This window comes from Crotalus tigris, unplaced genomic scaffold (assembly GCF_016545835.1).
Source record: "Crotalus tigris isolate CLP2741 ecotype Arizona unplaced genomic scaffold, ASM1654583v1 scf7180000021352.268788, whole genome shotgun sequence".
Taxonomy (NCBI): Eukaryota; Metazoa; Chordata; class Lepidosauria; order Squamata; family Viperidae; genus Crotalus; species Crotalus tigris.
In genome coordinates, this window is record NW_024098466.1 from 26,509 (window position 1) to 46,118 (window position 19,610).

General features: G+C 48.0%; 1 protein-coding gene across 1 annotated transcript in view; it reads right to left on the reverse strand.

Moving 5' to 3' along the window:
• Positions 1–264: 264 nt before the first annotated feature.
• INTS4 (integrator complex subunit 4) overlaps positions 265–19,610 on the reverse strand; it is a 38,573-nt gene continuing 19,227 nt past the window's right edge. The window contains exons 12-23 of the mRNA XM_039370035.1: positions 17,445–17,587; positions 16,555–16,670; positions 13,778–13,911; positions 12,253–12,410; positions 10,690–10,783; positions 9,717–9,797; positions 8,098–8,228; positions 6,408–6,464; positions 5,203–5,362; positions 3,873–4,016; positions 2,417–2,537; positions 265–671 (exon numbers count right to left, since the gene is read on the reverse strand). Of these exons, the coding sequence (XP_039225969.1) occupies positions 478–671; positions 2,417–2,537; positions 3,873–4,016; positions 5,203–5,362; positions 6,408–6,464; positions 8,098–8,228; positions 9,717–9,797; positions 10,690–10,783; positions 12,253–12,410; positions 13,778–13,911; positions 16,555–16,670; positions 17,445–17,587 (1,533 nt within the window). The 3' untranslated portion in view covers positions 265–477. The remainder of the gene's footprint in view (positions 672–2,416; positions 2,538–3,872; positions 4,017–5,202; positions 5,363–6,407; positions 6,465–8,097; positions 8,229–9,716; positions 9,798–10,689; positions 10,784–12,252; positions 12,411–13,777; positions 13,912–16,554; positions 16,671–17,444; positions 17,588–19,610) is intronic.

The window sequence follows — 19,610 nt, forward strand, 5'->3', positions numbered from 1 at the left end:
TATTCTTCTACACATTAACAAAATCTTGCAAATCAGAAAGTACACGTAAAAAGTTGCTAAAAGAAACACTGCCCAGCCTCCTAAAAATCTTAAAGAAAGGCCGAAGCATAGGGACTGAGATCAGATTTTTCCCACCAACCTTTCACCCCTCCAGATGCGTTGGAAACGCTCAACTGCAGAACTCTTGGCTTGGCAAGCTGGACCAAACCATTCCGCATTTTTAGGAGGTTGCCGGGTGACGGAATAAACGAACGTAGCCCATACTCTTGAGTAGCAACTTCTTTTACTACTTCCCAGTCCCAGGGACTTCCGTAAGCAGAGAAGAGGGCAGAGTTTTTAAAAATGGAGGCCAGCAGGTACCGTCTCCCACCATAGGTCCACTTCGATGGTCTTTACGGAAGTCCCGTCAACTTCCAAAACGGATTTAAATTCCCCCCCCCCCAAAAAAAAAGAAAAATGAGTTTGCAACTACAGCTTTCACCGTCTGGCAGGCTTGGGCATAATATAAACTTTGACTGGTTTGCTGAATAGGAGCGTCCCTTCGATGCTGCCCTCAGATGGGGGGAGAAGATCCGGGCTGTCTCCCCAGGTGGAGCGCGAGAGGTCCACGGAGGCCTTGGTTCTGTCCGAACTGTAGGCCAGGAGAAGACGGAGTTCAATTTGACAAGGTTCTGGAGCAAAGGGGGGGGGGAGAGAGAAGGAAAAGGTCTCAAATCTGCCAGGTTTCAAAAGGCATATAACATGCAGGTAGTCCTTAGCGTTATAACCATTTTGTCCATGCTGCTAACGTTGGATGTTCTGCATTGACAACAGATGGAAATGTAGCCATCTTTTTCAGAGTTAGATCAGTGGTGGCGAATCTATGGCACGCGTGCCAGAGGCGGCACTCGGAGCCCTCTCTGTGGGCACACGTGATGTTGTCCCAGCCTTGCCTTCCCCTGTGACCCCCTCCTCTCCAGCAGCCCCCCTGAAGGAGAGTTGCCCCCGAGTGTGGCCCACACGGAGCAGTGCAGCCAAGGACATGGCAGCCAGGCAGCGTAGACAAGACTCTGTCCTCACGCCCCATCATGCAGTTGATGCTGCAGGGCGTGGGCAGGGGTTGTGGCCACCATAGCGCTGCTGGGCTGCCTGGGCGATCTGCGGCGGGCCCTGGAGACGGTGAGTGGCCCTGCGGGCAGACAGGGCGGGGGATGGGGGGCAGAGCGGGGGCGGAGTAGGGTTGGAGTGGGGACAGGACCAGTTTTTGGCCACTTGGTCTCTAAAAGGTTCGCCATCACTGAGTTAGATGATGCTGGGAGAAGGGAGGGATGTGAACGAGACTCCAGCTAGACATAACAACACTAAACTTAGCATGAGAATCAAGGTAATTGAGCCCAAAACTGATAAAAGAATTGGCCGGCTGGAGAACTGGCGAGGAAGCCCGCGCTTCAAGCTAATTAGGGACTGTGATTTAGGACTGTTAATTGGAGGACGGAATTGTGCTTTGACACTATGTGCCCAGGGGAGGGGAATCCAGTTTTTGGCTTCGATTATGCAGTGCCAATCTTATGCTACTCAAATAAAAGATTCTTTAAGGTAAACAATGCCTCAAAGTTCTTTGAGGCCACTTGGAGGTTTGTCCTCAGGGTCACCTGACTGGTGTAAACGGGTCTGGTGCCTTCTTGGAACTGCTGAAACATCCTGCAGAAAGCACAACTCCACAACAGTCTTTTCAGCAGTTCCAAAGAGGCTACACACCCATTTGCACCACTCAGGTGACCCTGAGGACACAGATAAACCTCCAAGTGGCCTCAACGACTCTCAAAAAGAAGACAAATGACCAGCGGTCTGCAAGGAGTATAAAACCTTCCCTTCCCCACCATCCAGTCAGAGCTGAAGAAGCTTCTTGGAAGAGAAGCGAAATATCTTCAGAAGAAAAACAAGAAAGTCCACTTGCTTCTGGAAAAGAATGGGACTTTTGGCGGGCTCAGCAGGGCAGAGACAGCCTGGACAATTCCTATTGGCTTTTGAAAGCCAATACAATGAGACTCTATTCAAGAGAGTCTATTCTATTGGCTTTCAAAAGCCAATAGAATAAAAGGGAGTAGCACAGCTAAGGAAAAGGGGGGAAAAAATGGCGGACTGCGTTGTTTGGCGACCCCTGTGAAATGGTTGTTCGGCCCCAAATGGGGTCGCGACCCACAGGTTGAGAAACGCTGCTCTAAAAGAATGCAAATGACCAGCGGTCTGCAAGGAGTATAAAACCTTCCCTTCCCCACCATCCAGTCAGAGCTGAAGCTTCTTGGAAGAGAAGCAAAATATCTTCAGAAGTAAAACAAGAAAGTCCACTTGCTTCCGGAAAAAGCAGCTTTGGGTCTACATTAACACGGAATTTCCCAGCACTGCAAAAGATGCACTGAAGCCACGTTTCCCCTACCTGTCCACGCAGTGTGCGAAAGGTAAACCTGAGTAATTAATCGGTGCCTTCCTGGACCAGGATTTCTAAAATCTGCCGGTTTCGGATGGATCACCTGAGACTGACCATCAGGATACATGATCTAGAAGAAAAGAGAGAACTGAAGTGATTGGATTGTCCCTTCTCAAACCTGGAAGCATCAATGGAGCGACTCCTGCTTGTCCCACATCGCACTGACATTTTGGGGGGCTCCATCAAGAAGACGGTCTTGCTATTGTGACACCGCATTCATAGAGTACCCTCTCCTTAAAAAAAGGGGAAAAAAACAGCCCATGGAATCTCATGATAGGTAGTCCTTGCAGGCTGGGGAATCCTGGGAATTGAAGTCCACGCACCTTCAAGTGTGTTAGAGTGTTAAAAGACCCCACACACCCATTTTACGGTCTGTTTCTGTTGATCCCCTCTGAGAGGAGGTTTCGAAGTATTTCCAGCAGGATTACCAGATTCCGTAACAGCTTTGTTCCCTAGGCCAGCCGTCTGCTAAACTCACGAGATTCGTTTTTCTCGCCCCGTACGTGTAACATATTCAAACCAGACTGTGTTCTTTCGCTGTGCCATAGAATGTAATGTGGGTATATGCAAAAAAATTTTGGTCATATTTATGTAGTGTATATTGGAGTTGGTGACCCTTTGAGAGCTGTGTGCAACGAAATTTCATTTTAATGGATGCCGATTAGTGTACATTTAAAGTGACAATAAAGTTATTTTGTTCCATTCCATTCTATTCCGATCTCCATCCCCATCCCCATCTATTCTATTCTGTTCTGTTCTATTTATTCTGTTCTGTTCTTTCTATTCTATTCTGTTCTATTCTGTTTTGTTGTATTCTATTTATTCTGTTCTGTTCTAATTCTATTCTGTTCCGTTCTGTTCTACTGTATTCTATTTATTCTGTTCTGTTCTAATTCTGTTGTTGTTCTGTTCTGTTCTGTTCTGTTCTATTCCATTCCATTCCCAATTCTATCCCATCCCATCCCATCCCACCCCATTTCTATTCTATTCTATTCTATTCCATTCCATTCCATTCCCAATTCTATCCCATCCCTATTCTATTCTATTTCTATTCTATTTCTATTCTATTCTATTCTATTCTATTCTATTCTATTCTATTCTATTCTATTCTATTCTATTCTATTCTATTCCATTCCCAATTCTATCCCATCCCATCCCATCCCATCTCTATTCTATTCTATTCTATTCTATTCTATTCTATTCTATTCTATTCTATTCTATTCTATTCTATTCTATTCTATTCTATTCTATTCTATATTTCTATATTTCTATTCCGTTCCATTTTACTCCATTCCATTCCATTCTGCCTGAGATTGAGAAACCCCAAGATAATGAATAACACTTGGCCAACTGAATCCTTGTTCTAACCCAACATGGTGGCCTTCACATGGCTCAATTCAGTTACCTGGACTTTCACTGTGTTTTGAGGATCTTGCACGTGTTCTAGAGTGGCATCCACATCCACTGCGACCACTAATCCTGAGGTGAAGCGAAGGGGATTGTCCGATTCTCCTGTGGGCTCAATAATGGTGGCAGTTCCTCGGTGGATCTGAAGGAAGGGACAGGGTAAATTAGCTGGCATTTCTTGTGACAAAGCAACTCTTCGCAATTCGCTTTTTCCATCCTGATATGACCTTCTACAAGTAGTCCTCAACTTACAGCCATTCATTTAGTGACCGTTCCAAGTTCCAATGGCCACTGAACAAGGTGATTTACGTCCATTTTTCACAATTATGAAGGTTGCACCATCCCCACGGCGTGAGGTCGTGAAGAGTCAGACATGATTTAATGACTGGACAACAACAGAATAACAGAATTGGAAGGGACCTTGGAGGTCTTCTAGTCCAACCCCCTGCTCAAGCAGGAGACCCTATACAGGTAGTCCTCAGCTTACGACCACAATGGAGCCCAAAAGGCTGTTGGGGACTGAACAGGAACCATTTGCCTTTCAGTTTGAGATGCAGACAACACAGACTCATCCCCAACAGCCTGTGTGCCTGTCTTCAACCATGGAGGGACCCAAGGTAGAAACATCCTGCAGCCAAGATGGCTCCACACACATTTGCACCACTCAGGTGACCCTGAGGACACAGGTAAACGTCCAGGTGGCCTCAACGACCCTCTAAAACAGTGGTCCTCAACCTTTTTAATGCCGCGACCCCCAGCCGGTCGTAAGTCGAGGACTACTCAACCGGTCATAAGTCGAGGACTACTCAACTGGTGCAGCACCGTTTGCAGAATGGGACTTTTGGCGGGCTCAGCAGGGCAGAGACAGCCTGGACAATTCCTATTGGCTTTTGAAAGCCAATAGAATTAGACTCTATTCAAGAGAGTCTATTCTATTGGCTTTCAAAAGCCAATAGAATAAAAGGGAGTAGCACAGCTAAGGAAAAGGGGGAAAAAATGGCGGACTGCGTTGTTTGGCGACCCCCCGTGAAATGGTCGTTCAACCCCAAATGGGGTCCCGACCCACAGGTTGAGAACCACTGCTCTAAAAGAAGGCAAATGACCAGCCGTCTGCGAGGAGTATAAATCCCTCCATTCCCTACCATTCAGTCAGAACCTGAAGAAGCTTCTTGGGATGAGGAGCGAAACGTCTTCAAAGAAAGACAAGAAAGTCCCGTTGCCTCCAGAAAAAGCACCTTTGGGACAACCATGATCTGGATAACGAGAAGCTCCGTAGACGAACAAACGAATGAACGAACCAACGAACGTACGAACAAACGAAATCTCACCTTCTCTGGCAATGGAAGTTGAAGGAAGTTACTCTGTCGCAAGGTCACCCGGAGGATCTTGACCAATTCTGAAGGCTTGGAAGTGACCAACCTGGGCATCAGGTCGAGCAGCTTATCCACAAAGCTGCCTTGCATGTGGGGGAGCTCGGAAATGAAACACCTGCGCGAGGATAAGAGAAGAGAGACAGATGAAGGCAAATATACGTGTGGCCCAGGATAATGTTGTTGCAGGATCCAATCAGAGTTGGTCACCAGGACCAAAGGTTTATTCTTCCAAGCTCGGGTGGAGTTCATCCTAAGGCAGTGGTTCTCAACCTGTGGGTCGGGATCCCATTTGGGGTCGAACGACCATTTCACGGGGGTCGCCAAACAACGCAATCCGCCATTTTTTTCCCCTTTTCCTTAGCTGTGCTACTCCCTTTTATTCTATTGGCTTTTGAAAGCCAATAGAATAGACTCTCTTGAATAGAGTCTAATTCTATTGGCTTTCAAAAGCCAATAGGAATTGTCCAGGCTGTCTCTGCCCTGCTGAGCCCGCCAAAAGTCCCATTCTGCAAACGGTGCTGCGCCAGTTGAGTAGTCCTCGACTTACGACCGGTTGAGTAGTCCTTGGCTTACGACCAGCTGGGGGCCGCGGCATTAAAAAGGTTGAGAACCACTGTCCTAAGGGGAATTTCTCTCTCTCTCTCTCTCTCTCTCTCTCTCTCTCTCTCTCTCTCTCTCTGTCTCTCCCTCCCTCTCTCCCTCTCTCTCTCTCCAGAATGTGTACGTTGGGCTGTTCTACGTGTCATGTTTATAGGGTGCCGTTGTGTGTGGCTTTTACTTAATTAGGGTGTTGATGGCCAGCTACTAAGTCGCTGATTGTTGTTTCCTTGTGTCCCCTCTGCTCCTAAGTATGCGGTAGGCCAGTGTTAAATCAGCGCTCCTACTGACTGACCAGGGGCTGTTTCAGGCTTCGATTATTTCCCTGGCTATTTTTGTCTCTACTCGGCCAACAAACGTAATAGCTGAGAAACTGAATGCATGTCCTTTTTCGTTGCAATATGAGACTACCAAAGAGTTTGGGTCTTCTCCTCTAACCAAGAACAAGATTAGTTGAGGCATTACGACACAGGTGCGCTGAAAAACCTGTACCTGGATTGCTGATAAGGTAGGCATGACCACCTCGTTTGCGCCCAAGGAGTATCTCACCAGATTGTACACACCTTTGAAAACAGTCCACTTCTTGCAAAAATTTCTCACATATGCCGAGCGGTTCCACCCTGTAACAAAGATACAAAATTCATTCTAGACATCCTGGGTTTTTTTGCCGGTTACAAGTCACTTGCAGGAGCAGAAAGTCGGACAGATTATTCTATAGAAAAGCTGGCTTGGGAATATAAGTGGTGCAAACTTTTAGAGACTGAGTGCCCAAACTGCAACCCAAAACCCACTTATGTATCGTCGGGTGCCGGGTGGGCGTGGCCCATTGGGTGGGCGTGGCTTTGGGGGTAACGGCAGACTGGGTGGGACTAAAAAGTTCAATCAATCAATTTCAACTTTGCGAGATCTTTTTTTTCCTGTAAGAAGTTGAAATTGGTCGATTGATTGAACCTTTTTTTTTTTTTTGCACACGGCGGTGGAGGCCTAAAGCGAAAAGGTTTTATAAAACCCAGCTGAAGGCCTAGGACTGGGGCGACAGCGTGCGTGTCCACAGAGAGAGCTCTGCATGCCACCTGTGGCACCCGTGCCATAGGTTCGCCACCACGGACCTAATCAGTCAATCCAAAGCTTTCCAAACTATCCTAAATTTTATGTAGTCAGCAACTGAATCTATCTTGAATCAGAATAGAACTGGAAGGGACCTTGGAGGTCTTCTAGTCCAGCCCCCTGCTCAAGCAGGAGATCCTCTACCAGTACAGACAAGTGACTGTCCAGTTACTTCTTAAAAACCTCAAGTGATGAAGCACCCACAACGTCTGTGTCAGAATCCAATTATATTTCATCTCTAGTTATCGACTATGGCAGTGGTTCTCAACCTTTTTAATGCCGCGACCCCCAACCGGTCGTAAGTCGAGGACTACTCAACTGGTCGTAAGTCGAGGACTACTCAACTGGTGCAGCACCATTTGCAGAATGGGACTTTTGGCGGGCTCAGCAGGGCAGAGACAGCCTGGACAATTCCTATTGGCTTTTGAAAGCCAATAGAATTAGACTCTATTCAAGAGAGTCTATTCTATTGGCTTTCAAAAGCCAATAGAATAAAAGGGAGTAGCACAGCTAAGGAAAAGCGGGGGAAAAATGGCGGACTGCGTTGTTTGGCGACCCCCGTGAAATGGTCGTTCGACCCCAAATGGGGTCCCGACCCCCAGGTTGAGAACCACTGGACTATGGAAACCCCCATTTCTGCCCTCTCTGGATTCTGTCATACGATGAAGGGGAAGGGGTGGTGGTGAACAAAGGGGTTTTATGGCCCTCACTTCCTTCGGTACAACTTCAAAGGAAGTGAAGGTGGATACCACCAAAAGGACTAAGTCATAACAATGGGGCCATCAGCTTTCATCTACTCCTCTCTGCAGTCTCCCTTCCACCGGCAGTGAGGAAAAAGGGGGTGGAAATGTAACGCCTGGGATTGTCGCTGGAAAGATGGTGGGGTGGGGTGGGACTGCTGGGGACCCCTTAAAACCTTGAACCGTAGGGCTTGGGCCCCAGGTCCTGTCTAGAATGCCTGCAACCATTTTCTCTTAATAAAGGATGCCTGTTGGAAGCAATATTCCAAGAGTTCTGTCTTCTTAAGATGCAAAGTGGGGTGGGTCCTTACAGTCTGGTGGCAAGCTGTTCCACTGGTTAATTGTCCTCCGCTAATTGACCTCTCCACCGATTAAGCCTCCCCAAGTCCCAAAGAGGCCTGCTTACCCTCTCGTTGTCCGCACCGTCACGATCAGCTGCAGAGCCTTGGCCTGCAGCCTCATATGATGGATGATGACCACCTGCCTATGCTCCACGTTGCTGTACATGAACTCCATCTTGTACGTTTCTTCCATAATCTAGACAAGAAATCACTGGTTTTTTTTTTTTTAATTCTGTCAAGATTCCCAAGGGAGATTGCTTCCCCTGAAAAACGTGGCGAGGCTCCTTCAAACAAACGAAGGGTGAAGCAACCACACCGTGCAGTGTAATCCAACCAATCGTCAAGAACGTCTTTTTAGCATCCTATCTGTTATAATAGCGATAGCACTTGGGAGTTATATCCTGACCCACAGTGCTTTTACAGCACGCTCTGGGCAGTTTACAACGTCAGCATCTTGTACTCAATCACAATAGAGCTGGAAGGGACCTTGGAGGTCTTCTGATTCAATCTTCTGCTCAAGCAGGAGACCCTATATATCGTTCCCAACAATCCGGGTCCTCATTTTACTGACCCCGGAAGGATGGAAGGCTGAGTCAACCTTGAGCTGGTCAGGATCGAACTCCTGGCTGTGGGCACAGTTTGCCTGCAATGCTGCATTCTAACCACTGGGCCACCATGGCTCCTTCCTTCCTTCCTTCCTTCCTTCCTTCCTTCCTTCCTTCCTTCCTTCCTTCCTTCCTTCCTTCCCAACTAAATCAGAAAATAGCAATAGCAACAGCACTCAGACGTACAGTATATACTGCTTCATAAAGCTTTACAGCCCTCTCTCTAAGCGCTTTATAGAATCAGCATATCACCTCCAACAATCTGGGACCTCATTTTACCAACCTCGGAAGGATGGAAGGCTGTGTCAACCTTGAGCCAGTCAGGATCGAACTCCTGGCTGTGGGCACAGTTTGCCTGCAATGCTGCATTCTAACCACTGTGCGGAAGGAAGGAAGGAAGGAAGGAAGGAAGGAGAAAGGAAGGAAGGAAGGAAGGAAGGAAGGAAGGAAGGAAGGAGAAAGGGAGGGAGGGAGAGGAGAAGGAAGGAGCGAGAGAGGGGAGGAAGCAAGGAAGGAAGGAGGAAGGGAGGAGGGAAGGAGTGGAGGAAAAAAGGAAGGAGGGAGGAAGGAAGGAGCAAGAGAGGGGAGGAAGCAAGGAAGGAAGGAGGAAGGGAGGAGGGAAGGAGTGGAGGAAAAAAGGAAGGAGGGAGGAAGGAAGGAGCAAGAGAGGGGAGGAAGCAAGGAAGGGAGGAGGAAGGGAGGAGGGAAGGAGTGGAGGAAAAAAGGAAGGAGGGAGGAAGGAAGGAGCAAGAGAGGGGAGGAAGCAAGGAAGGGAGGAGGGAGGAGGAAGGGGTGGAGGAAGAAAGGAAGGAGGGAAGAAGGAAGGAGCGAGAGAGGGGAGGAAGCAAGCAAGGGAAGAGGGAGGGAGGGGGTGGAAGGGAGGTAGGAAGGAAGGAGGGAGGGGTGGAGGAAGGAAGGAAGGAAGGAAGGAGGGAGGGAAGGAAGGAGGGAGGGAAGCAAGGAAGGAGAGAGAGGAGGAAGCAAGGAAGGAAGAAGGGAGAAGGAAAGAGGAAGGAAGGAAGAAGGGAGGGGTGGATGAAGGAAGGAAGGAAAGAAGAAATACCCCCCCCCCAGCATACCTGTCGAGCTGCAGCCAAGGCGAGCGCATTCTGTTTGACATACAGGGGAGCCGCCACATTCCAGAGTTTTTCCTGCAGAGCCTAAAAATGAACAGACACTCAGAGATTGTCCCAAAGGTGTTTTTTCAAAAGGCAACTGTGCTTTATTTTTCTCCGAAGGCATTTCGCTCCTCATCCAAGAAGCTTCTTCAGTTCTGATCGAATGGTAGAGGATGAAAGGATTTACATTCCTTGCAGCCCATCTAGCCCTGTAGCCTGCCATTTTTTTTTCCCCCGGAAATCTGTTCATCCTCCCCCACCATTCGAGGGGTGTTTCCACCCCAAAAGTGCATCGCTAAATGTCTATGGAGCTGCTCAGCCATCCAGGTCATGCTTCTCCTCAACTTAGCAAGGGAAATTTGGGGGTCCATTGTCATCGTAAGGTGAGGACTACCTGTACTCTTACCTGTTTTCCCCCATAACAACCATCCTGTGAGGTGGGATGAGCTGAAAGGCAGTGACTGGCCCCACGTCATTTCCTAACTCAGGGGTCTTCAAACTTGGCCCCTTCATGACTCAGGGACTTCAACTCCCAGAATTCCTGAGCCAGTACAGGGGAACTATGGCCCCTTCATGACTTGCAGACTTCAATTCCCAGAATTCCTCAGCCAGCATGGGGGAACTATGGCCCCTTCATGATTTGTGGACTTCAACTCCCAGAATTCCTCAGCCAGCATGGGGGAATTATGGCCCCTTCATGACTTGTGGACTTCAACTCCCAGAATTCCTGAGCCAGCAATGGGGGAACTATGGCCCCCTCATGACTCGTGGACTTCAACTCCCAGAATTCCTCAGCCAGGCACACCTGGCTGAAGAATTCTGGGAGTTGAAGTCCACAAGTCATAAAAGGGCCAAGTTTGAAGACCCCTGTCCTAACTCATACCAAGAGCAGGGTCAGCACCCAGCTTCGTCTCCAGCAGTTGTAAAGGCATACCTTGATGAGAAGGAGCTGGCAGCGTAGGTAAGCTGCAGAAAAGTCAGCCATGCCGGCTAAGTCAGACTGTAGTTCTCCAAACCTCTGAAGGTCCCTGGGTAAAGAAGGCAAAAAGATACCGTAAATGCCGGCGTATAAGGCGACTTCCGCGAGCGCTGAAATCGGCGCCAAAGACGGGGGTCGTCTTATATGCCGAGTCGTCTTATACGCCGGAAATACTGGTAGTTTCCGGCGTATAAGACGACGTTCTAGGAATGCGGCCCGGCTATAAAGACGGGGGTCGTCTTATACGCCGGGTCGCCTAATACGGCGGCATATACAGTAAATAGCAACAGCACTTAGACTTACATACCGCTTCACAGGGCTTCACAGCCCTCTCTAAGCGGTTTATTGAGTCAGCCTATTTGTCTCCCAACAATCTGGGTCGTCATTTGAACGACTTCAGAAGGATGGAAGGCTGAGTCAACCTTGAGCCGGTCAGGATCGAACTGCTGGCAGTCGGCAGAGTTAACCTGCAGTACTGCATTCTAACCTCTGCGACACCATTTCTCCCTCCCTTCCTTCCTTCCTTCCTTCCTTCCTTCCTTCCTTCCTTCCTTCCTTCCTTCCTTTCTCCTTCCCTCCCCCCTCCCTTCTTCCTTCTTTCCATCCTCCTCCTTCCTTCCTTCCTCCCTCTCCTTCCTTTCTTCCTTCCTCCTTCCCTCCCTCCCCCCTCCCTTCTTCCTTCTTTCCTTTCCATCCTCTCTTCCTTCCCTCTCCTTCCTTCCTCCCTCGTTCCCTCTCCTTCCTTCCTCGTTCCCTCTCCTTCCTTCCTCGTTCCCTCTCCTTCCTTCCTTCCTCCTTCCCTCCCTCCTTCCTTCCCTTCTTCCTTCTTTCCTCTTTCCATCCTCCCTCTCCTTCCTTCCTCCCTCCCTCCCTCTTCCTTCCTCCTTCCCTCACTCCCCTCCCTTCCCTTCTTCCTTTCCTCTTTCCATCCTTCCTCTTCCTTCCTTCGTTCCTTCCGCCTTATTTCCCTCCCTCTCCTTCCTTCCTTCCTTTCTTCCTCCTTCCCTCCCTCCTCCCTCCCCTTCTTCTTTCTTTCCTCTTTCCATCCTCTTCCTTCCTTCCTCCCTCTCCTTCCTTCTTCCCTCTCCTTCTTTCCTCCCTCTCCTTCCTCCCTCCCTCTCCTTCCTTCCTCCCATTATGCAGTGATGGGACTCGAAGCGCCGAAGCGTAGGCCTTCTCTGGCATCTTTTAAGCCACTGAGCCGCTGCACCTCCAGCGGCACAGAAAACAGAGGGAAAATTCTGCTTTGTCAGCAACAGACAACTGGCATTTTGGCTTGTTCACCTTCTCAAAGACAGACTCAGCCGATCTGTTTCCAAGGATAAAAGGCGAGGGAAGATGGGTTTTGTGCGGCTACTTTGGATGCCAACCTACACTGCTGAATTAGGGGCAGCCCGTATAAGGGTTTGGGGGGGGGTGCTAAGAAGCAGAAAACTACGCAGAGAATTGAGTGGACGCCACCAAATTGGGTGAAGCTAACCGGCCCACCCCTCCTCTCTCGTCTCCCAAAGCCAGTACCGAATGGTGAATTCAAGCAGCTCCTGAGAGCCCTGGGGATCCAGGTGCTGAAGGCTGAAAACTCGTTCCAGGCTCTGCTGTAGAAATTCCTGAGAAGGGTCTTCCGGAAGGGTGAGGCTGGCAAGCCCGGAAGAAGAGGCCAGCTTTTTCCCAGGCAGCTATGTGAAAAGAAAAAAGAAAAAGAAAAGAGAGAGAGAGAAAAAAAAACAGAAATAAAAGAGATGTTGGGAAGAAGTGAAATGAAATGAAATGAAGTAAAGAAAAGTGGATGAAGGGAAGGAGGAAGGGAAGTGAATGAAGGGAAGGAGGAAAGGAAAGGGATTGAAGAGAAGGAAAGGAGAGAGGGAAGGGGATGAAGGGAAGGAGGAAAGGAAATGACAGGGAAGGGAAGGGAAGGGGAGAGGAGGGGAGGAAAAGAAAGGAAAGGAAAGGAAGAATGACTGAAAGAAGGGAGAAAAGGAAAGGAAAGGAAGAATGACTGAAAGAAGGGAGAGAAGGAAAGGAAAGGAAGAATGATTGAAAGAAGGGAGAAAAGGAAAGGAAAGGAAGAATGACTGAAAGAAGGGAGAAAAGGAAAGGAAAGGAAGAATGACTGAAAGAAGGGAGAGAAGGAAAGGAAAGGAAAGGAAGAATGACTGAAAGAAGGGAGAGAAGGAAAGTAAAGGAAGAATGACTGAAAGAAGGGAGAAAAGGAAAGGAAAGGAAGAATGACTGAAAGAAGGGAGAAAAGGAAAGGAAAGGAAGAATGACTGAAAGAAGGGAGAAAAGGAAAGGAAGAATGACTGAAAGAAGGGAGAGAAGGAAAGGAAAGGAAAGGAAGAATGACTGAAAGAAGGGAGAAAAGGAAAGGAAAGGAAGAATGACTGAAAGAAGGGAGAGAAGGAAAGGAAAGGAAGAATGACTGAAAGAAGGGAGAAAAGGAAAGGAAAGGAAGAATGACTGAAAGAAGGGAGAAAAGGAAAGGAAAGGAAGAATGACTGAAAGAAGGGAGAAAAGGAAAGGAAAGTGGTTGAAGGGAAGGAAAGGAGAAAGAGAAGGGAAGGAGGAAGGGAAGTGGATGAAAGAAGGGAAGGGAAGGTACAGGTGACCCTGAGGACACACAGATAAACCTCCAGGTGGCCTCAACGACCCTCTAAAAGGAGACAAATGACCAGCTGTCTGCAAGGAGTATAAATCCTTCCATTTCCCCACCATCCAGTCAGAACCTGAAGAAGCTTCTGGGATGAGAAGCGAAACGTCTTCAAAGATAAAACAAGAGAGCCCAGGTGCCTCCTGAAAAAAAATGCACCTTTGAATCAACCCTGACCTGGAGGACGGAGAACATCCATGGACATCCAAAGGCAAATCATGTGACCGCGGGGATGCTGTAACCGTCGTTAAGTGTGAAAAATGGTCACAAGTGACTTATTTCAGCGCCGTTGTAACTTCGAACAGCCCATGATCTGTGATAAGCGGAGGACGACTTGTAAAAAAAAGAAAATCCCTGCCGTGGATGTCAGGAGTTCCTCCCAACGGCTCGACTTACCCTCAACGGCGGGACCAGGTGCGAGAGGCTATCCCGGAGGTAAGCGTAGTGCCGGAAGGTGTGGTCAGAGAAGAGCGCCGGCATCGTGGGGCAGGATTTGGCCGCGTTGAAAATCAGAACCAGGACGGCAATATCTGAGCCACAGGTTAAGGGAGGAAAAAGACGTCAGATCCTTTTTTTTTTTTTAACAAATTTTATAATACAGTTAAAAACAAACAAACATTGGATTTAACGTGACATTCCAGTATATACATTCTTATCAGATTATTCCACTTTTTTACAATCCATTTTTCATCTCTACATATACATCTAAGTTTTATATACAATACTTATTCTAAAATAACATATCTTTCTGTCTTAACATTCATCTTTAATCCCGACCGTCCTCTTCGAATTCCTCCAGCGGTAAAATTTATCCCAGGTTTCAGAATAAACTGATCCACATTTGTCTTTTAATATCATTGTGAGCCTGTCCATTTCCGCGCATGCTAATATTTTATGTATTAACCCTTCCTCTGTGGGAATTTCCTTGCTCTTCCATTTTTGCGCTAAAGCAAGCCTAGCTGCAGTCAGGATGTGTAGCAGCAGGTAGATTGTTCCCTTAAGACAGTGGTTCTCAACCTTTTTAATGCCGTGACCCCCAACCGGTCGTAAGTCGAGGACTACTCAACTGGTGCAGCACCGTTTGCAGAATGGGACTTTTGGCGGGCTCAGCAGGGCAGAGACAGCCTGGACAATTCCTATTGGCTTTTGAAAGCCAATAGAATTAGACTCTATTCAAGAGAGTCTATTCTATTGGCTTTCCAAAGCCAATAGCATACAAGGGAGTAGCACAGCTAAGGAAAAGGGGAAAAAAATGGCGGACTGCGTTGTTTGGCGACCACCCGTGAAATGGTCGTTCGACCCCAAATGGGGTCCCAACCCACAGGTTGAGAACCACTGCCTTAAGACGTCAGATCCTTGACGGGAAAGCAGTTCAACAAAACTCTGGAATGCAAGAGTCAGGGTGGCACAATGGTTAATATTGCAGGCTAACTCTGCCCACAGCCAGGAGTTCGATCCTGAACAGCTCGAGGTTGACTCAGCCTCCCATCTTTCCGAGGAAGGTAAAAATGAGGGTCCAGATTGTTGGGGGCAAATATACTGACTCTGCAAACCGCTTAGAGAGGGTTGTAAAGCACTGTGAAGCAGTATATAAGTCTAAGTGCCGGAAGGAAGGAAGGAAGGAAGGAAGGAAGGAAGGAAGGAAGGAAGGAAGGAAGGAAGGAAGGAAGGAAGGAAGGAAGGAAGGAAGGAAATAGGAGGAAAGAAGGAAGGAAGGAAGGAAGGAAGGAAGGAAGGAAGGAAGGAAGGAAGGAAGGAAGGAAGGAAGGAAGGAAGGAGCGAGCCATGGTGCCACAGTGGTTAGAATGCAGCATTGCAGACTAATTCTGCCCACTGCCAGCAGTTCAATCCTGACCGGCTCGAGGTGGAATCAGCCTTCCATCCTTCCGAGGTCAATAAAATGAGGACCCAGATTGTTGGTGGGGCAAGATGCTGACTCATCGTTTCTGGGGCCAGGCCCAAAGTCACCCAGGCAGCTTTCATGCCTAAGATGGAACTAGAACTCCCTGTCTCCTAGCGATTGGCCCAAAGTCACCCAGCCAGCTTTCATGCCTAAGGTGGAACTAGAACTCCCTGTCTCCTAGCGATTGGCCCAAAGTCACCCAGCCAGCTTTCATGCCTAAGGTGGAACTAGAACTCCCTGTCTCCTAGCGATTGGCCCAAAGTCACCCAGCCAGCTTTCATGCCTAAGATGGAACTAGAACTCCCTGTCTCCTAGCGATTGGCCCAAAGTCACCCAGCCAGCTTTCATGCCTAAGGAGGAACTAGAACTCCCTGTCTCCTAGCGATTGGCCCAAAGTCACCCAGCCAGCATTCATGCCTATGGTGGAACTAGAACTCCCTGTCTCCTAGCGATTGGCCCAAAGTCACCCAGGCGGCTTTCATGCCTAAGATGGAACTAGAACTCCCTGTCTCCTAGCGATTGGCCCAAAGTCACCCAGCCAGCATTCATGCCTAAGGTGGAACTAGAACTCCCTGTCTCCTAGCGATTGGCCCAAAGTCACCCAGCCAGCATTCATGCCTAAGGTGGAACTAGAACTTCCTGTCTCCTAGCGATTGGCCCAAAGTCACCCAGCCAGCATTCATGCCTAAGGTGGAACTAGAACTCCCTGTCTCCTAGCGATTGGCCCAAAGTCACCCAGGCGGCTTTCATGCCTAAGATGGAACTAGAACTCCCTGTCTCCTAGCGATTGGCCCAAAGTCACCCAGCCAGCATTCATGCCTAAGGTGGAACTAGAACTCCCTGTCTCCTAGCGATTGGCCCAAAGTCACCCAGGCGGCTTTCATGCCTAAGATGGAACTAGAACTCCCTGTCTCCTAGCGATTGGCCCAAAGTCACCCAGGCAGCTTTCATGCCTAAGGTGGAACTAGAACTCCCTGTCTCCTGGCGATTGGCCCAAAGTCATCTAGCTGGCTTTCAGGCTTAAAGGAGCAGGCAAATCCCCATTTTGGTCAACCAAATGCATGTCAGAATGCAACTGCAATTTTACTGATGGCTTTTCTTATCATGATACCCCAGGAAACCACAACTGGCACAAAAGGCGGTTTGCATTCCCATTGCAATTCAAACTTTTATGTTTTACCAACTGCTTGCAAATCACAAGCAGTTCTGTGCACTAAATCTGAAACCCTCTGGAGCATTTTACGCAGAACAGGTGGGAAAAAAAGGATACAAGCTGGATCATCCATGTCTGGTTCAGGGGTGTCGAAGAAAGGGTGGGTCCCCAACAATTCAGGGACGAGCGGGAGCACCAGAGTGGGGTGCCTGCTTCCCAGAAACTTTAAACACCTGAAAAAATACAGACATTCAAAGCAGAGAAGGTTCCCTTTTATTGTAACCAAACAGCAAACTCTTTAGGACAAGGGTAGGCAACCATAGCTCTTTTATGACTCGTGGACTTCAACTCCCAGAATTCCTCAGCCAGCATGGGAGGAACTATGGCCCCTTCATGACTTGTGGACTTCAATTCCCAGAATTCCTCAGCCAGCATGGGGGAACTATGGCCCCTTCATGACTTGTGGACTTCAACTCCCAGAATTCCTGAGCTTGGAAACCTCTCCCTTTCCCCTCAGCATGGCTGGCTCAGGAATTCTGGGAGTTGAAGTCCACAAGTCATAAAAGAGCCAAAGTTCCCCACTTCTGCCCTATACCATTTCAGACAAACGGCTGTCCAGTCTCTTCTTAAAAACTTCCAGTGATGGAGCATTCACTGTTTCTGGAGGCAGGTGGTTCCACTGGTTAATTGTAACTGTCAAGAAATTTCTTAGTTCTATGTTGCTTCGCTCCCTTGATTAGTTTCCATCTGTTGTTTCTTGTCCTGCCTTCAGGCGCTTTGGAGAATAGCTTGACTCCCTCTTCTTTGTGGCAGCCCCTGAGATACTGGAAGACTGCTATCATGTCCCCTCTCATCCTTCTCTTCGTTAAACTAGACATACCCAATTCCAGCAACCGTTCCTTATATGTTTTAGCCTCCAGTCCCCTAATCATCTTTGTTGCTCTTCTTTGCACTCTTTCCAGAGTCTTGACCTGTATCCCACCTTAAGGACACAAACACAGACTTACTTCCAAATGGAATCCCTGTCTGTCGGATATTTGGCGAGGTTTTTGAGCAGCTCCGCCAAGGCAAGATGGATGCCTTCTTTGGTCGAGACGTTGGTGCAACACAACAGCTCGTGGAGAGCTTCCCGGATATCTCGGGAGGAATCCTAAAGCAACACAGGGAAAGAATGAACGCTGAAGCAGGGGAAAGCATCTGTATTATAGGATCTACCATCCCCAGTAAAGGAAGGAAAAATCAGGAAATATGCAGCAGACTAGCATATCAAAGAGGAGCCCTTGAAAGCCTTGGGCTACAAAGATCATAACAGGGCAAGCGGTATTTTCTTTCCCGTTGACGCTCAGGTGCAAGTGAAAATTGGACTTCGAAGCAACGGGATAGGAAGAGAAGCGACTTTTTTTGAGCTCTGGTGTTGGAGGAGACACTTGAGAATATGGTAGACAGCCAAGAAAAAAAAAAGATGGTTCATTAAACAAATCAGGTCTCACTTGGGGGTGCAAATGACCAGGCTCAAAATATATCTGGCTTTAGAGACATTATGCAAAGACCTTTTCTATGGAGAAAGCTACAAGGCTGGGAAAGCGGCGAGGAGGAGGAGGAGGAGGAGAGAAAGAAAAGCAGGAGGAGAAGCAGAAGGAGAAGGAAAAGGGAGAAGGAGAAGAAGAAAAAGCAGAAGGAGCAGAAGAAGAAAAAGGAGAAAGAGGAAGAGGAGAAGAAGAAAAGGAGAGGAGAAGGAGGAGAAGAAGAAAAAGCAGGAGAAGCAGAAGGAGAAGGAAAAGGAGAGAAGGAGAAGAAGAAAAAGCAGAAGGAGCAGAAGGAGAAGAAGAAAAAGAAGAAATAGGAGAAGGAAGAAGAGGAAGAGGAGAAGGAGAAGGAAAAGGAGAGAAGGAGAAGAAGAAAAAGCAGAAGGAGCAGAAGAAGAAAAAAAGGAGAAAGAGGAGGAGGAAGAAGAGGAAAAGAAGAAAAAAACAGAAGGAGCAGAAGGAGAAGAAAAAGGAGAAAGGAGGAAGAAGAAGAAGAGAAAGAGGAGAAGAAGGAAAAGGAGAGGAAAAAAAGCAGAAGGAGCAGAAGAAGAAAAAGAAGGAGAAAGAGGAGGAGGAGGAAGAAGAGGAAGAGGAGAAGAAGGAAAAGGAGAGGAGAAGGAGGAGAAGAAGAAAAAGCAGGAGAAGCAGAAGGAGAAGGAAAAGGAGAGAAGGAGGAGAAGAAGAAAAAGCAGAAGGAGCAGGAGAAGAAGAAAAAGAAGAAATAGGAGAAGGAAGAAGAGGAAGAGAAGGAGAAGGAAAAGGAGAGAAGGAGAAGAAGAAAAAGCAGAAGGAGAAGAAGGAGAAGAAAAAGAAGGAGAAAGGAGGAAGAAGAAGAAGAGGAAGAGGAGAAGAAGGAAAAGGAGAGGAAAAAAAGCAGAAGGAGCAGAAGAAAAAGGAGAAAGAGGAGGAGGAGGAAGAAGAGGAAGAGGAGAAGGAAAAGGAGGAGGAGAAGAAGAAAAAGCAGGAGAAGCAGAAGAAGAAGAAAAAGAAGAAGGAGAAAAGGAACCAGCAACTAGACAGATAAATTCAGTTACATTGATGATGGAGGCACCATTGGAAGATCCGAAAGACTACATTAGGGACAGATTGCCATGGAGAAAAACTACCTACGTGGTTGCTAAGAGTTGATGATTTGATGACACATAATCAATCAATCAACCAATCAATCAAGGATGTTCAGCTTATACTTCTCCTGGCCATCCTGGATGGGGTAGAATGGAGATACAGTTCCGACACATCAAGGGAACCTCAACCTCTCCCTCAGACCTAGCAGTAGAAGTAGCACTAGCATTTAGACTTATATACCACTTCACAGTGCTTCACAGCCCTCGCTAAGCGGTTTACAGAGTCAGCATATTTGCCCTCAACAATCTCGGTCCTCATTTTACCGACCTCAGAAGGATGGATCCACCTTGAGCCAGTGAGACTCGAACTGCCAAATTGCTGGCAGCCGGCAGTCAGCAGAATTAGCCTGCAGTGCTGCATTCTAACCACTGCGCCACCAAATAACATCCTCAACAGCAGGGGTCTGCAAACTTGGCCTTTTATGTCTTGCAGTCTTCAACGCCCAGAATTCCTCAGCCAGCATGGGGGAACTATGCCCCCTTCATGACTTGCGGACTTCAATTCCCAGAATTCCTCAGCCAG